General features: G+C 53.7%; 1 protein-coding gene across 11 annotated transcripts in view; it reads left to right on the top strand.

Annotated features, from left to right (window-relative positions):
* The window catches only part of Mapkap1 (MAPK associated protein 1), a 216,661-nt gene extending 213,722 nt beyond the window's left edge, over positions 1-2,939 (top strand). For all 11 annotated transcript variants that reach the window (XM_042274816.2, XM_006988721.4, XM_016007181.3 and 8 more), the window contains one exon: positions 1,423-2,939. In XM_042274816.2, coding sequence (XP_042130750.1) covers positions 1,423-1,548 — 126 coding nt within the window. In that variant the 3' untranslated portion in view covers positions 1,549-2,939. The remainder of the gene's footprint in view (positions 1-1,422) is intronic.
* Positions 2,940-16,990: the final 14,051 nt, after the last annotated feature.

Below are 16,990 nucleotides of genomic sequence, written 5' to 3'. Positions count from 1 at the left end.
AGGCCTTTCTGCTCAGGGCTGCCCTCTACTCATCCTGATATGCTGGAGCACACAGTGCTCAGTCCCTCATTCTGCCAGCCTCGAGATGAATCTCTGAGGAACCCTTGGGCTCTTCACACCGGGTTCTTCTGTGATGGAGTGATGGGGTCTGTGGCTTTATTGACCATGAAAACTCCCTATATTTTTATGCCTTAAGCTGTAAAGAGCATCGAAAGTAAACCACTCCATAGTGCATAAAATCGGGCCCGTTTTAAGCCACAGCATATTAACCAGCTAATGGCAGACCAAAGGGCGTTTTTATCTTTTGATTATTACATTAATCTTGCATTAAAATTATCTATGTGATTATCACAAAGTACTGAAGATAATAAATTTAGGAAATAGTTGGCTTGTTAAGGACCATTTTAAAATGCTTTTGTCAAATTAAACGTGCCAAAAATACACTGCAGACACTGGGTCCACTGAGAGCAGACGGTATGAGCCAGAGATGGCATTTACCAAGTAGAGACTGCCTCCCGCCATCCCACACCTTGTCCCACTGTCCCACTGCCTCCCGCCATCCCACACCTTGTCCCACTGTCCCACTGCCTCCCGCCATCCCACACCTTGTCACACGTCCCAGATCACGCTCCCCAGCCTGCATCCGGATTTATGGCTCTCAGCTGGTAACGTGGCAAGGCTGTGGCCGAATGAGGCAGGCCTTCTGTACCCGTGCGCTAGCCTGTGCTTCCACTGTCGATGACTAGCACAACAAGTTTGGGGGGACATTGTTAGGGACTCGGTCTGTGCGGCTGCCCTCCTCCAGCCCGAGATTCAGCTTTCGAGCCAGGCCTTTGAGAAGTATGAGAGTGAAACACTTTTATGTTTTCACAAGCCCAGGCAGAAGACAGAGAGCCATGAAGGAAACCATGTCTGAAGGGGCACAGGTGGCCCTGAGAAAACACACACTCCAAACGGAAGTCCACCCTGACTTCCTGACCTCAGCCCTCTGTAGCCTCTCAGCCTCGCTTTTCTTACTGGCTCTGGCTGGTGGGGTGCAGTGGACATTGGAGGGAGTCCCAGGCCAGGCTGTCAGGAGGCTGAAAGGGAGCTTTGTTGTGACGTCACCCACCATATTTTTCAGATGTGGAGGCTGGGGGCGGGGAGGGGGGGGTCATGTGACAACCAGGGCTTGTGGCGCTGACTGGACAAAGCTGGGAGTAGGGGGCGTTCTGGGAGGCAGCCCACACCAAGTGACTGAGCAGCCTGCACTGGCCTCCTTGTCCACTGTAAAGCAAGGGCCTCATGCTGGCCTGCCAGGCTGTGGTGGCAGAAGCAGCTAGTCCAGGGTCACCAGCCCAAAGCAGGTCCCTTCCACCCCGTGCTCTGGCCTGGTGAACAGCCAGTGCTGCCAAGTGACAGCCATGTCCTCTTGCTCTCTAGGTCAACTACATCCTGGAGTCACGAGCGAGCACCGCCCGGGCTGACTATTTTGCTCAAAAACAAAGAAAACTGAACAGACGTACAAGCTTCAGCTTCCAGAAGGAGAAGAAATCAGGGCAGCAGTGACACTGGCCTCCAATCTGTCGCCACAGCCCAGCTTGTCTGCAGGGCCAGGTGCCCAGAGTCCGCCTTCATCCTGCAGTGCCTGAGCTCCCAGGCATAGGGCTGCTGGGCTCTAGGGGAGGGGGAGAGGTAGGGGTGCCCTACTCTGGAGTCCAGGGACATCGCCATTGGACGGGAACCTGGCAGTGGCTTTCAGTCGCAATGCCGCCGAGCCAGACCACCTCCTGGAGGAGCCCCGCCGTGTTCACCGCCTGGCAGTGCCACCAGGATGTACATAGCCATGCCAGACATCTCCTTGCAACTTGACCACATTTCTTAAAGCAAACAAGGAACAAAAATGTACATTTCTTTTTTTCCTTTTAATAAACAGGTGTACTCCTTATCATGGTTGGTATGATGGACCATTTTTGGGGGGCAGAGGATTGACTGTATTATCTTCTTTTAAATCTGTTCCTGTATTGAACAGGCAGGTTGCAAAGGCTGTGGTTGGAGTTCTCAGAAGCAATGTTTAGGGTTTAGCCAGTAGTTAACTATGCTATTTGTTTAAATGAGTTCATTTGCTTTGAGAATAGCATCTTACAGAAGTTAGGAATGAGGACCGTGCGTGCGTGCGTGCGTGCGTGCGTGCGTGCGTGCGTGCGCGCGCCTATCATTTTCCCCTTCAAAGGCCTTCTCAACATGCCAGCGCCTGTGACCTGAGAGACAGGTGCTGGTAGGATAGTGTGACAGATAGTGTGTCTCCAGGTACTGAGTTCCTAGCCAGAGTGGTCTCTCATTTCCTCAAAACAAGTATAAGACGGTCAACCTGAATCCAGAAGAGTCTGCCTCCCTGGCTCTGAAGCCTGTTTCCTACCCTCTTCCCGGTGCCTGCTGAGGGAGTTGTGTCGAGGAAAGGGGAGTAGAGGGGAACCCATGTCCTTGCACCCAAAGTTCTGAGCAGAAAAGGCAAGGTACCCAGCACCCTGACACCACACCTCTGACTACACCAGATGCCTCTGCAGACCTCACCATGGTCCCTCCTGTGACAGCATCTTCTCATACTGTCCTGGGCCAGCGCCATGGGCCAATATCTCAAGCACCTATGTTTTAAAACATTTTTTTAAATCATTGTGTTTAAGCATCTCAGAGTCAAGTGTGTTTCCTTGCAAAGGGGTCATCTGAATGAATGTCTCTCTCATTCTGATCTGTTCAGACAACAGGGGCACCCTTTTCTAATGTCTTCCATTCCTATCTCCCCAAAAAAGAAATATTATTTGTAGCTTGCTGTGTATTTGAATTTTTAGCAATTTTATATTTAGATATCTTTGAAATGTAAATGACTAATTTGGTCATTAAATCTTGTCATGTATTCAATATTAAAATACTAAAATAAAAGTCATAAATACCCTCTTGTATATTGCTTTGAATTCCTAAAGCCGTGAGTCCGCAGTGCTGAGATGGCCACGCCACGGTGGATCTTCTGGGGTGATATACACTGGCAGTCGATTTCCCAGGCATGCTAAACGGTACAAAAGCCACATCTGGTCCTCCCTCTGCTCAGGGACACTGGGATCGTGGGCTTTGCTCCCCACAACCGGTGGTGGTGCATGGTCTCAGCTGGCCAGAGCCTCTGGGGCATGAGTCGCCTGACGTCACAGTGCGGGTGCTACATTAGGTGAGCTGTGACCAGGGATCTTAGCTCCTCGGGGTCATTGGGAGCCAGCCTGCCAGTCACTGATGTTTAGTCTTGAAGATGCTTCGCTGGCCCTGATGGGCTCTGGCCCAGCCCCATCTCAAGGTAGTTCATCCTGTATACCTGGTCTCTGAGCCTCTGCCGGCACCTCTGGCTGCGGTGCCGACAGGCCCCATGCTTTCTCTATTGGCCATTTGGTCATCCTAACTCCCTGTCATCTGCTGCCCGCTGTGGCCAGAAGTCCTCCAGCTCAGGGGCATGGTTCACACCCAGCAATGTGGCTGTGCTCTGTTGTGTCCCTTTTCCCAGCTGTGAGCTGGCAGCTGACCTACACATCTGTGTCTTCGTGGAGTCCAAAGTGGGAGGTACCCCACTGGCCATATCCCAGCCAGCTGCTTTTAGGGACCCCCCTATCTCCTCAGATCCACATGCGGGCATGCACACCTACACATAATTAAAAATAAATCTTTTTTAAAAAATTAAAAAGAGGAGGTCAAGATCATGACGGGAACCCACAGAGACAGCTTGACCCGAGCTCATAGGACCTCACAGACTCTGGAGCTAGGGAGCCTGCATGGGACCCACCTAGGCCCTGTGCATGTGGGTGACAGTTGTGTAACTTGGTCTGTTTGCAGGGTCCCTAGCAGTGGGATCAGGGCCTGTCTCTGGCTCATGAGCTGGCTTTTGGGAACCTATTTCCCATGCTGGGATGCCTCACCCAGCCAGGATGCAGGGAGAGGAGCTTGGTCCTGCCTCAACTTGATATGCCAAGCTTTGTCAACTCCCAGGGGAGGCCTGCCCCTTCCTGAACAGAGGAGGAGTTGAGGGGAGGGAGTAAATGGGAGGTGGGGGGAGAAAAGGAGGGGAAACTGTGGTTGGCATATAAAATAAATGAAAAAATTGAATATAAATAAATAAGAATGGGCCGGGCTCCTTGTGCTAACTTGAGTGTCCATCAAAGCTGTGTAACTCAGTCATGGGTCCAGCTTCCTGAGACTGTCACAAAGGCCAGGGCTGGGAAGGAGGGTTGGAGGAGGGGACACTGCCCACTTCCACTCACATTCTTCCACCCGGGCTCACAAGAGGACACACTCCAGGGAGCCTAGGAAGGGTAGCCACCGAGGATGGACAGCACGCTTCCCCAGTGTCGGCCACCCCAGGAGCACCCTGCCTACAACTGAACATCTTTTCATTCAGACCAGCAGCCTCTAACCTTCAAAGCCATTCGAAACAAGCAGAGCCATGCCGTCAGGATTTAGTGAGCACTGTGTGTTCTCTGGTCCCCTGAAATAAATATGTGACTATTCAGGTTAAACTCATCCACATAAGGGGCTGGAGAGATGGCTCAACAGTTAAGAGCACTGGCTGTTCTTCCTAAAGACCTGAGATTCAATTCCCAGCACCCACATGGTAACTCACAAGAGTCTGTAACTCCAGTTCCAGGGGATCTTGTGCCCTCTTCTGGCCTCCATGGGCATCAGGCACACGTGTGGTACACAGATATCCATGTAGACAAAACACTGTACTCATAAATAACAGGGAAACATTTTTATACCACCCATCCAGATACCCCAAATCGTGTCATGACGAGAGCCACATCCCACACGGGACAGTAACTATCCTTGGAAATTTTTGAAAAAAAAAATTTGTTTTTTGGGACAAGATTTTACTGTATATCTCTGGCTGTCCTGGAACTCACTCTGTAGACCAGCTAGCCTCGAACTCACAGAGATCCACCTGCCTCTGCCTCCCATGTGCTGGGATTAAAGTGTGCACCACCACCACACAGCTTGAAACTATTTTTATTACATTGTTTTATTTTCTAGGTGGCAGGCACACACCTGTGGGGTCAGCGGGCAGCTGTAGGAGTTGGTTCTGTCCTTCAGCTATGTGAGTCCTGGCATCAAATTCAGATCATGAAGCTTGGCAGAAAGGGCCTTTACACTGAGCCATCTTACCAACCCTGCCTTGAAGATCCTGACCAGTGCCCACCCCTGCCTGCATTCCAGAGTCTACAGACTCATTTCTATTTCATGAATCTTGGCCACCCCAGGCCAAGCTCTCCCTCACTTTACAGCTGGAGAAAGGGAAGCCACTTGGGGTCCTGTCCACCTTTGCTTTCTGTTGCTGTGGTAAACACTGTGACCAAAAGCAACTTGACAAAGCGTTTGTTCAGCTTACAGTTCCGTGTCACAGTCCACCATGAGAGAAGCCAGAGCAGGAACCCCATTGGTAGGAACTGAAGCAGAGGCCATGGAGGGGTGCTGCTCACTAGCTTGCTCAGCCTGCTTTCTTACAGCACCCAGGACCACGAGCCCAGGGATGGCAGTGGGCTGGTCCCTTCCACATCCATCATCAATCAAAAGAATACCCTGCAGGCTTGTCTCCAGTCCAGTGGGATGAGGGTAGAGCTTCAGTAGAAGGTCCCTCTTCCCAAGCGACTCTAGTCTGCAGCAAGCTGACAAAAACTAGCCAGCTCATGTCCCCTCGTGTCTCTGCACCCCCACACCTTCTCCAGCCCCCTGATGAGGGCCAGAAGGCAGGAGTGTGGGCTGGAGGGCTAAGGCGTGAATATTTGTCTCCATTGGCTCCTCTGCCAGGCCAGACTCGAAGACCACCAGGGAGTCGCCAGGCCAGTTCTCCGCACAATGGGATTGTGTTTCAAGTGGCTGCAGCCTGTGCAGTGTGCAGTTCAACTCCTCTGACGGCAGGAAAGCTCCCATTGCGGTGGCCGCCGCTCACCTCCTGATTAGACAAACACAGGCTGAGGTCTGGAATGAAAAGTTAATGCACCATTTATTCATTTTTCTGACAAGTCACAGTAGATTTTTAACTGCCAATGAGGAACCTCCCCAAGGTGCAGAGGCCGTGAGTGGCCATTTCCGCCTAAGACCCCCTGCCAGCCGGCTCTCTCTCGGGGCCAGGGCACTGCCAGCTGTGCCCTCTCCTGAACACCACAGCAGCTGCCGCCCAGCCTCATCGAGGTGACCAGGAGGTAGTGGTGGCCTCTAGCGTGGCAGCGCAGCCCTGCTCCTCTGCAGCCAGGGATCAGGACACCTGTCTTAATCGCCTTGGCCTCTGTGAAATAAAAGCAATGAACCTGGTACTGGGGTTCAGCCTAAAGAAACCAGCTCTGCGAGGGAAAGAAAAGACTGGGCCTTGCTCCAGCACCAGGGAGCCAGCCAAGGATTCCACAGAGAATATTAACATCTACCTCCCTATACTCTGTGAGTCCAGACCCATGGCCCAGCCTCTGACCCCCCTTGTCCGCACAGACATGACAGCTCCCCACCATGACTACAGTGACGGCCCAGGCCTGGTGTGTGTGCAGTAGGGCAGGGGACTGGTAGCCATGTGGCCCAGCCACACACTCTTGGAGAACACACTGGCCACACCTCCCCCAGCAGCAGGGCCTCCCGCAGGGCAGCCTGGGGTGCAGCAAGGGCCCCAGCCCCTGGCCCTGCTTCTCTCCCTGTCACATCAGCCGAGCAGCCTCAGGCAGGCCTCGTATCTTCACACGTTAACTCCGAGATCCGGGAGAAACACTGGAAAGCTAATTCTTTTTAAACAGATAAAATCTGCCTGTGTTACAGCCCCCAGCTTCCTGAAAGCTAAAAATATTTTAATGTCGTATTTCCATGCAAATTTTAGTTTAGAATTTAATACCCTCTTAACATATATTAAATTTTTAGCATTCTTCAAGCCCTTCACTGTTAAGAACTTAACTGATGTGTGTTGGAGGAAAAAAAAAACAGCTGGAAGAAGCGGTAAATTAAGAAAGTTCTAGAAGCAAGGTTACCACAAATCTTCATGCCCACCTCATTTAGGGTGTTATTCTTTTGGCTAGCCCCTGGCATGCTGGGGAGCTATTGGAAGACTACAGTCCCCATGGGGACATCAGCTGTGACTGGTGGCTTCCCTGGGGAGTGGAGGGTCCCCACACGAGGTGCTTCGAGGACAAGAGACTTGGCTTTGCGGCGGCTACACTGCCGGGCTCAGGTTTGCTGTGCCGTTTGCCTGCATGGGGCTCTTGACATGCTTGGCCGTGCCTGTCACCTTGCCCAAGGTCATATGCAGATGAAGACACAGGGAAGGAGAAGTTTGGGGGGTGCTGCAGAGAGTGGGGTACCTGCCTTGTTCTGGGTTCAGGGTACATAGCACAGGGCTAAGGACAAGGGTGCCTTCCACTTTGGTTTAAGGAGCAGAGGAGACTTGGACCACAGGAGCCATGGACAGCTCCCGATTCCATTGACTCCAGACTCTACAACGACCTGCCTGGACAGCATGTGACTAGGGAGCAGGGTCTCCAGCCTGCCTCCTGAGAGTCCTGATGCCAGCCTGGCGGGGCACATCCCCTGAGAACAGGAAGCAGCTAAGTGCCCAGCCAGATCCCTGGGAATCCAACATCTAAGCAAGGATGTGAGCAGTGCAGCCAGGCTCCAGGACCACACGTGCCAGATCTACTACAGGGCAGAGCTGCAGCAGCCGCAGCCAGCCGCAGCCAGCATCCTTATTATGATTCTTCATGCCCAGGAGCCCCAGATCCTAATAAAGCCTTGACTGTGTGCCATCAGGGACCCAGAGATGGCTGCAAAGCCTGTGAATGGTCCGTGAGTTCTGCTCTTGGCACAGGCCAGCAGCAGCCAGGAAAGGCCCTAGTCATTTCTCACCTAGCAAGAAGGCCCAGGTATGGGGTCTCTCTGAGGTACAGGCTGGGCTGCTCTGAGTCACCACACCAGGGTCCCTCTGAGGACCCATCTGTGAAACAGGGCAGAAGAGTTCGGGAGACAGTGCCCAGGCAGGCCCCAGAGCATTGGCTGCTGGTCCTAAACGAAGCCTTCATTGCAAAGGCTTGCCTGGCCATGTGTGCAAGTTATCCCTAGATGAAACAGGAAAGGCTGAAGATTAGGCCAGAGTACACTGAGCACCTGCCTACCTCGCATGAAGCCCTGGCTTCATTCCCAGTGATATGGAAACCTGTTTGGGTGGTACACAAACGGTATCCCAGCACTCAGGAGAGGAGAGGCAGAGTGCAAGCCAGAAACTTCCTGTGGAGACAGGAAGTGAGAGCATGGACAGCTTGAGTTCCTGTCACTCCTGGACAGATATGGAACCTACAGGGATAACTCAGTTTGGGCTCCAACCAGCATCTCTGTGTCACGGGCTGTGAGTCGCTGCCACACTCTGGACAGCTCAGGCTCCAGGTCTCATGCCTGACCCATGCCTGGAGAACAGGGCCCGCTGGCTAAGCATGAGCATTCTCCACCCAAGAGGAGCACCTTCACTACCAGAGTCTCCTGGTGCCTGCCTGTTCCACCCCCAGGAGGGCCCTGAGACAGGAATGACGGCACCTGATCCTGTTCTTAGGAACCAAGTCCTGGGGCTCCCATTCTCCATGTGCGGTTGACCTGCCTCTGTGGCAGGCGGCTGCTGGCCCATCTGTATGGGAGGAGCTGAGGAGCCGATGGGTGAACGTCTGAGTAGCAGACTCCCAGAAAAGGAGCCCCAAGGATATTCACCAAGTGCATGACCAGAGGAAGGAGCCAAAGATCAGTGTGCAGAGACTCCTGCGCAGGGTCTTCAGAAAGGGGGCTCCTTCTGTTACCCCAAAATTGTTAGCTTCTTTCATGTGCCTTGCCTGGGCAGCTGTGAGGAACCCTCAGTGACGACGGGACTCTGCTCTTTCTGCAAACTTCCCCCTGGGAGCCACACCACAACCAGGCTCTGTGTCGGCCACATGTATTGCGGTGACCTCCTCAGTGCCACTGTCTACCTGTGCCTAGTCCCACCCCCGAGCAGGGTGTCCCCCACAAGGGACAAGGCAGTCCAGTACCCTCCCGGGCCAGCGTGAGTCACGCGCTCACCCCCAGGCAATCCCTGGTGTGAGGAGGGACAGCTCTGACTGGCAGCTCTTCTAGGACAAGGGCGGAGCACCAGGGGACAGCGGGTGGATGTCTCTAAGTGTTTTAAACTGTTCTCAATTCCAAAGCAGCAGCTGGTACACAGGTCCGCAGTGACAGGTCCCAAAGAGGAAGGAGTTTGCCCAGAAGGGGGAGACCCTTGGAAATCTGCCCCTGGTTCTCACTCCAGGCAGGCAACCTGAGGGAAAAAGAGCTTACCCAGCAGCAGCCGCGGGGTGTGGCAGGAAGAGTGAGCATACACCTGTGTGCATGTGCAGACGCTTGACTTGCATCCATAGGGAAGGTTGGGCCTCATGCTTATGTATGTACTTGTGTGTGCCTGAACTAAGAGTCAGTATGTATGTATTTATGTATGCCTATGATATATGAGTTTGTATGTGTAAGTTCATGTGTGTCTATATCCCTGTATGAACACATGTGTGTCCATACATGTCTTTATATGCACTCTGTGCATGTGTGTGCGTGTGTGTGCGTGTGTGCGTGTGTGCGTGTGTGTGTGTGTGTGTGTGTGTGTGTGTGTGTACACACGTGTTGGTTCTAAAGCACGGGCAAGCCAGCCGGCCAAGCACCACCTGCACACCTGCACTGCGCCCAGGCCGGCCGTCTTCTCTCAGAGGACATGTCCTGGTCTCTGAGCATCCCTCCTCCCAGCCAAGCAGCTGGCCACCATTTTGGCACACATTGACCTGTCACATCTGATTTGTGAAGTCATGTCTGCCAGGCCCACAGGAGCGTCCAGCTGGGCTCTTTCAGGTCAGGGAGTGTTTTCGTCTCTGGCTTTTAGGAGCGATGTAGAGCGAGCAGCCACTGCCTTGGTCAGCTGACCACACTCAGCCCTCTGCCTTAGCCCTTCGTAGTGATGGGAAACGTAGGGCTGGAGAGTCCTTCTGTCTTCCCAAGGTACACAGGGGCTGAGAGTGGACTGACCCAGGATTTGAACCAGCCTCTCTGCCCTTCCAGAACCTTACTGTTCACAGCCCCCCTGCATGTGTTAAGCAGGGCTATTACCAGCCAACACCATGCCCTCCTCTTCCTCCTCCTCCTCCTCCAAGAAGCCTACCTGAGCTGACCCAGTCACCTCAGCCCCGCCGCCTGTCCACAGCCATGCAGGGTTTCTGCGGGGTGACTCTGAACCCCGCAGCCCCTAGGAGCAGCCCTTGGAGCCAATGCTGGCAGGCGACACGCGATCTGACGTGCCGTTGGGTACTGTGAGGCTCTGGCTGAGCTAGTGTATAAGGGCCAAGCCACACTGTTTCTCTGAGGACGCCAGAGCCACCAGACCACCCAGATTCCCAAGCCACAGCCACGCCTCTGTGGCTAGTCTGCCTGAGCTCTGACTCCCAGAGGGCACATCCGACCCCTGAGTTCAGGGACAAGCATAGGTTTAGGGAGAAACAGCATGGTGTTAGAGGCCCCCAGAGAGACTGTGGCCGGAGGTTTGCCCAACACTGTGGTGTGTGTGACCACAGGGTCCCTTCCTGCAGGGCCCCCAGAGAGACTGTGGCCCGGAGGTTTGCCCAACACTGTGGTGTGTGACCACAGGGTCCCTTCCTGCAGGGCTCCCAGAGCCTGTTTTGAGCTGTCAAAGCCCTGTGCTTCGAGAAAGGAGACAGAGAAACCTAATGAATGGCTGCCTACAAAGCGAAGCTCATAGCCAGCCTGAGGTGGTTAGGCCTCCGGAAGAGGAGTCGCCCTGTCCCAGGTGCCAATAAGTATTTATAAGATAAATTGTGACCTTCTGCTGTTCCAACCTGGAACCGGATGGGGAAAGAAGAAAGCTGGACCCAGAGCCGTGAGAACGGACAGGGCTAGCCACAGCCTGGACCCATTCTCTAGTTTCACGGGCTCTTTGTGGGGACAGGAGCCTTAGTACATGCCACCAAGGTGACAGCAACATCAGCCAGGTGGCTTCACACTCAGTCAGGAGCCAAGATGGCTGTCTCTCAGCTGCCATGTCCGCCCAAAGGGGGCTGGAACTGAGGCAAGAGCCCCAATATAACCACATCCAAAACAAAATTAATCGTTAAGTTGCATCCTGGCTCCAAATGGGGTAAGCCAAACCCCAGGAGAGCCCCACATCTCCAAAGAATAGGATGGAGCTTGTCAACTATCCCTATGCCCCTGAGGATGCTGGGTAATTACTTCTCCCCTTTTGTCTTTCTGTTCGCTCTTAGCTCGACCACCAAGAAGCAGCTACAAAATCGGTTAAAGCTTCCAAAGTATGTCTCTCTCCAGAAATCTCTAACAAAAGGCAAAAGATTTACAAGATGTGAAAAGTAAAGCAGGATAATTGTTTTTGGAATGACCCCAATATTTTCACCCCAGCAACCCCAGCTGGGGATCTTGCCCCCATATTTACGATTCCTGGTCCTCTGTGCACTGCTGGGCGACCTTTTGAGCCCCCCTCTGAGAACCCCAGTCCCTTATCGGGCCTGTAACTCACCCTGACGTTATCTCTCGGGAGGGTTTTATGCAGTTTAATTTAACTCCCCATCATTATTTCCCGGACTTCAAGGTTTTCTCTTTGGAAGTGCCCTTCCTGGGACAAGCATAATGTGTTTGCCATCAAACCCAATAAATATGTTTGCCCGGGAGATGGGGACCACTGGGGAGAGGCGCGCAGCCAGAGAAGCAGCCCAGGCTCTCGCCCCTTGCGCTCCAGGGCGGGTGAGCTTTTGTGTCCTTGAACCTGGCTGGGGGGTGGGGAAGGGAAGGCACCGTATTCTCAGGCAGGTGGCAGAGCTGGCAGACAACATCAGGTGCCGGACGAACAGTTTTCTTCTTCCTGCTGGTCTTTGCTGTTGTCTGTCTTGGTTTTGTGGTGTGGTCGTCACTGGAGTTGTTAGTTCACAGCTCCCTGGCCTGGAGCCCAAGCTGCCTCAAACCCACCGCCTCCTGCCTCCACCCGGGGAGCGAGCAAGCTCTGCAGCCACAGACCTGCAGCGGTGCTGAGGGCCCGGAAGGAGAACCGGCCCCAAGCCGTGCTGCAGAGGGGACCCCTCCCAGCTGGATCCCCGTGTCTGCCTACCGGCCGCTTCGGATCCCATCAACCTGCTGCGCGCACGCGGGAGGCGGGGTGGGTCCGAGTTCCCTTCAAAGGAAGCTACTGCTAGCACACAGTAGGGACCCAGCCGGAAGTCCAGAGGGCCAGTTCGGGTCCCTCTCGGGGCGCTGTGGAAGGAGCCTGCTGCAGAGAGTGACAGCGGGTGGCTCCGGAGGGAGCAGATTACAGTTTCTTCCCAACGTCTCCCCTCAGAACTCTGGGCCTCAGCTTCCTCTCCTGCAAGATACCGGAAGGAAACGAGCTCTAAAGCATTAACCAGATGTAGGGGCTGGAGAGATGGCCCGGAGGTTAAGAGTAGGACCCAAGTTCAAGACCCAACACCCACATCAGCGGTTCACACATGCCTGAGAGATCTGATGCCTCCATGGGCACCTGCACATGTACACATACCCACACACAGACATTCACATCTACAGAATTATAACTAATTCTTTAAGAAAATTAACCGAGACGGGATTGGGGATTTAGCTCAGTGGTAGAGCGCTTGCCTAGCAAGTGCAAGGCCCTGGGTTCGGTCCTCAGCTCTGAAAGAAAAAAAAACTAACTGAGATATGGGGGCCCACCAGGCGTTCCTATTTCCCATCCTGTGGCAGCTGCATGTGGTCTGGTGCCGCTGCTGGAATGGGGGTGAGATTCCCGTCCAGTTTGTGGGACCACCCTGCCTGAGCCATCTGCTCCTCAGCCCTGACCAAATGGCCCCGGAACAGAACCTCCATTGGCTGAGGCCTACAACAAAAGTCAAAGCATGTTCTGGGGGCCGCCGAGCGGCTGGCACCCAGCGATGTGGCTGTCACCTGGGTGACATGTATTTTAATTAATTAAAAGAGGGTGGAAATGGCCAGAGCCCCGGAGAACAGGTTCTCTGCACTGTCAGTGAGGACCAGGGTGGCCTCTGCCACTCTACAGGTGCCAGGGCCTGGTAATGACCCTGTGTCCAAGATGCCACTGAAGCCAGAGGCACAGTGAGACCCCCCGGGAGCCTCAGAGCCACGACTGAAGGTCAGTGTGGACGGATGCCCAGAGCAGGGCCTGCTGTCCCGTGTTCCCTGATGGGAACAGTGGGGCATTTGTCACTGCTGTGAGAAGTCCATGTGGGTCATTGCCCTGTTATTATCTGGGGAATTCATGTCACTGAGTGCTTGAGTCCTTTAAAGATTTTGGAGATTCTACCAGTCCATTTTCTATGTTATGGACTAGGGTACATCATTTGTGCATGTGCGTGTTCGTGTGCGTGTGCATGTGCGTGTGTGCGTGCGCGCGCGCGCGTGTGTGTGTGTGTGTGTGTGTGTGTGTGTGTGTGTGTGTGTGTACATGTGAACATGAGTGTGAAGGTCAGAGATCAACATCAGGCCATTTTTATTTATAATCCAACTTGCCTCCAGCTACCACAGATCACAGATCAAGTTTCCACCCTCTTAGCACCTCACTGTGGGGACTCAGATTCGGCCTCACAAGGCTCAGAACCTTGTCGACAACAAGGCTCTGCCTGTGTTTCCCCAGTGGACCCTGAGCTTCCTTAATGCAGACACCGATGAGCCGCGCCACACCTGTACCTGCAACGCTGGTTTCCTGGCCCCCAGCTGCATTATTCCCCTGACCAGAGACTCCAGGAGGCGCTGCCCACATGGCTCCGTGGCAGAGCACCGGTCCAGCATGCTCAAAGCCCTAGATTCTGGTTTGATTTTGGGGCTAAGGGTGTCTCCTAGCACACAGGAAGCCCTGGAGTCCTCAGCACTTCATAAGCTAACTATTTCAGAGGATGTTATAATCCGCCCTTGGAGATGGAGGCATCTGGTGGTCCAGGTCAGACTGAACGATGGTAGAGCTGATTGATCAGCCCAAAGGCATGTGTGGACAACTTATTAAAACGTGAGACCAGCTGACGTGCTGTGCAGAGCACATGTGGCCAGGAGAAAGAGGCTGAGGTCGACCCCGCGTCCAGTCCAGGACTGAGGCTTCGGCAGGCAGTCACATGTCGCCAGAACATGAGGAGTTATTTTTGCTTCTTAGAACATGTTCTCAGTTGCCAGGTGGTGGTGGCGCACACTTTTAATCCCAGCACTCAGGAGGCGGAGGCAGGTGGATCTCTGTGAGTTCGAGGACAACCTGGTCTACAGAGTGAGTTCCAGGACAGCCCAGGCTACACAGAGAAACACGATCTTGAAAAAAAAACAAAAAGAACATTCTGTCAGCTTCCTATAACTCTAAACATGCTGGATTAATACCTCCTCTTCTGAACCTGATGAGCCACATGAAATAAAATGAAATATTGAGGAGAAAGGAACGTCAGAGAAGATGGTCCAAGATGAGAGCATGCTAAACCTGAGGCATGGTAAGACAAAGCTGGTGACCCTGACAGGAAGCCCGCCTGTCTGCCTGTCCGCCTGTCCACCTGTCTGGCCACCTCTTACCCTCAGAGTCTGGCACAAAGAAGGCGTATAAAAAGCGTTCATCGGCTGCATGTACGATGCGTGAATGGAAGAATGAGTGAGTTGGGGAGGGCATATTGCTTCAGTTGGCTTCCCTGGATTGGGTCCCCAAAAATGAGACAAAAAGCCGCTGCTCTTCCCCCAAAAGGCCTGGGCTCTCCACTGTAGCCAGAGGTGGTCACTGCTGAGCCCTTCCCTGGTACCCAGCACCAAGAATCTGGACTGTGAATATCTGGCCATGCCCCTGCCGTAGAGGTGGTGAAATCTGGTGAGACCTCAGCCCTGGGAGGACAGAGCTTCTAAATCCAGACACAATACAAGATTCTTAGCTAAATAAAACGGCAGTGCCTAGGGCCACCAGGCCCTGTTGGATAGAAACCGAGGAAGGCCAAGTGGCCCTCCCTGAGAGATTTATTCCCAGTGGTGGCTTCAGGCGGCCGGCCCAGCTGGCGCAATTAGACTTGGTCTCCCTCCCTCCATTTGGGGGAGGGGAGTCACATTTTTATTTTATCTTCATTGAGCTGGAACAGCAAAGATGGCGTGAACCCACATTAATTCCGAAACAAATTATTACGGCTTGATCTGGGATTCCGGGAACACCGCCCCACACCGCAGCCCCATCTGCCCCTCCCCTCAGTCAGACCATCCGTTCCCTCTGGAAGCCCATGGCCAGGCCAGCCAGGCCCCATTGAATGTAAAGGCCAGAGTGGATCAAAGCCCAGAGCCAATGGAGCCGCAGCCTAGTGGCTATCTGCTATCCTGGGCTTTGACCCCTGACCACGGCCTCCATATTCGGTTTCCTCCCTGCCCATGTGCATACAGAATGTCCAAGGTCAAGTGCTGCCCTCCACAACCTCAGCCTCCATCTGTCTTCTCCTCAGAGACCATGGTCCACCTGGGGCTCCCCAGAACATCAGTATCCTACCTAGGCTGGCTCAGGTGTGGCCGCACCGCGGGAGCCATAGGCCTCCCACCTCCCACAGACTTGGGGCAAGACCCAGAGTTCCCCTAGTCTGGGACTCTGTTCACGTCTCCCTTGAAAGCCTCACCTGCTGGCTCCTTTTCCCTCTGGAGCTGTGGCCCCAGAGCCTGCCTACAGGCCACCCAAAAGCCCCACCCTTGCTACCTCAGGGTGTGAATAGATTTCTGTATTTGTGGGGCCTCTGCTCCCCACACCCCCAGTCGATACCAACTCCTGCATATCCTGTCCTTGAAATCAAATAGTACTTACTCAGGGGCCGGCAAGGCGGCTCAGTGGGCAAGAGCACTTGTGCAAGCATGTGGACCTGAGTTCAAATCCTCGGCCCCCATGGCCATGTCATGCCTGTGACCGCAGAGCTGGGAGGGAGGGGCATGGGAAGATCACTAGGGCTTGTCGGTCACTTGTCTAAGTCCAGGCTTAGTGAGAGATTGGTCTCAACAAGGTGACGGAGCAGAACAGCTGAGGTCCTCTGGCCTCCACATACACACACATGTGCATATATGCCACCTCTCTACATTTATAGTAATAATAATAATAATAATAATAATAATAATAATAATAATAATTACACCCTTAGTGCCCAGCCCCAGTAGACACGGCCCCATGGGAGTAGAGTGGACAGAGTTTGTCCTGCTCACTGTGAGCTGGGGCTGAACAGTGCATGTTCAATAAATGACTGTCGATGAAGGAGGGGAAATATGAATCCCCAACCCCTCCATCCCTCAAACCCTCTCAGGTGCCCCAGCGCTGGCCCAGCCATGCTGGAATTGGATGCTTCCAAGGAGCTGACACAGTTGGGTCCCTTATCCACCCCACCCCAGACCTCCCAGGAATGGGACAAGCTTACTGTGTCAGCAGCTTACAGCCAACAGGACAACCCAGGCTCCCAGCAAATAGGAGTCGCCATTCAGCCCCGTCCCCCAGTCGTGGGAATTTTGTCAACTGGACAGCAAAGGCCAGAACCTTGGCATGACCTTGGCTAGCAAGGACCCCTCCTTCAGTCCTGGCCTGACCCACCTTTCTTACCAGAGTCCTGTTCTCCTCCCTGCCCAGGCCACAGCCCAGGCTAGACCTCACTGTCCTTAGACCTACTCTTTCACTGTCATTTATGGCAGGACAGGAGTGACCCGGTCAGCTGTAATTGTGTGCATCACCTTCCTGGGGCTGCGCCTGGGTCCATCCCCCCACCCAGAGCCATACATCAGGGCCATGAGTCCCCCATCTTCTCACATCTGGGTCAGAATTCAGGGGTGTGGCTGCCAACACAGAAGCTACACCACAGAGTCCAGCCCTCTCAAGACTCCGTGCTGTCCATGGGGGTGGTGAGTGGGGTTCCTGGGGGTCCCTGAATGGGCCCTGAAAATGGGTAAACAGGGT

This window comes from Peromyscus maniculatus, chromosome 4 (genome assembly GCF_049852395.1).
Source record: "Peromyscus maniculatus bairdii isolate BWxNUB_F1_BW_parent chromosome 4, HU_Pman_BW_mat_3.1, whole genome shotgun sequence".
NCBI lineage: Eukaryota > Metazoa > Chordata > Mammalia > Rodentia > Cricetidae > Peromyscus > Peromyscus maniculatus.
This window is presented reverse-complemented; position numbering and strand designations above follow the sequence as displayed.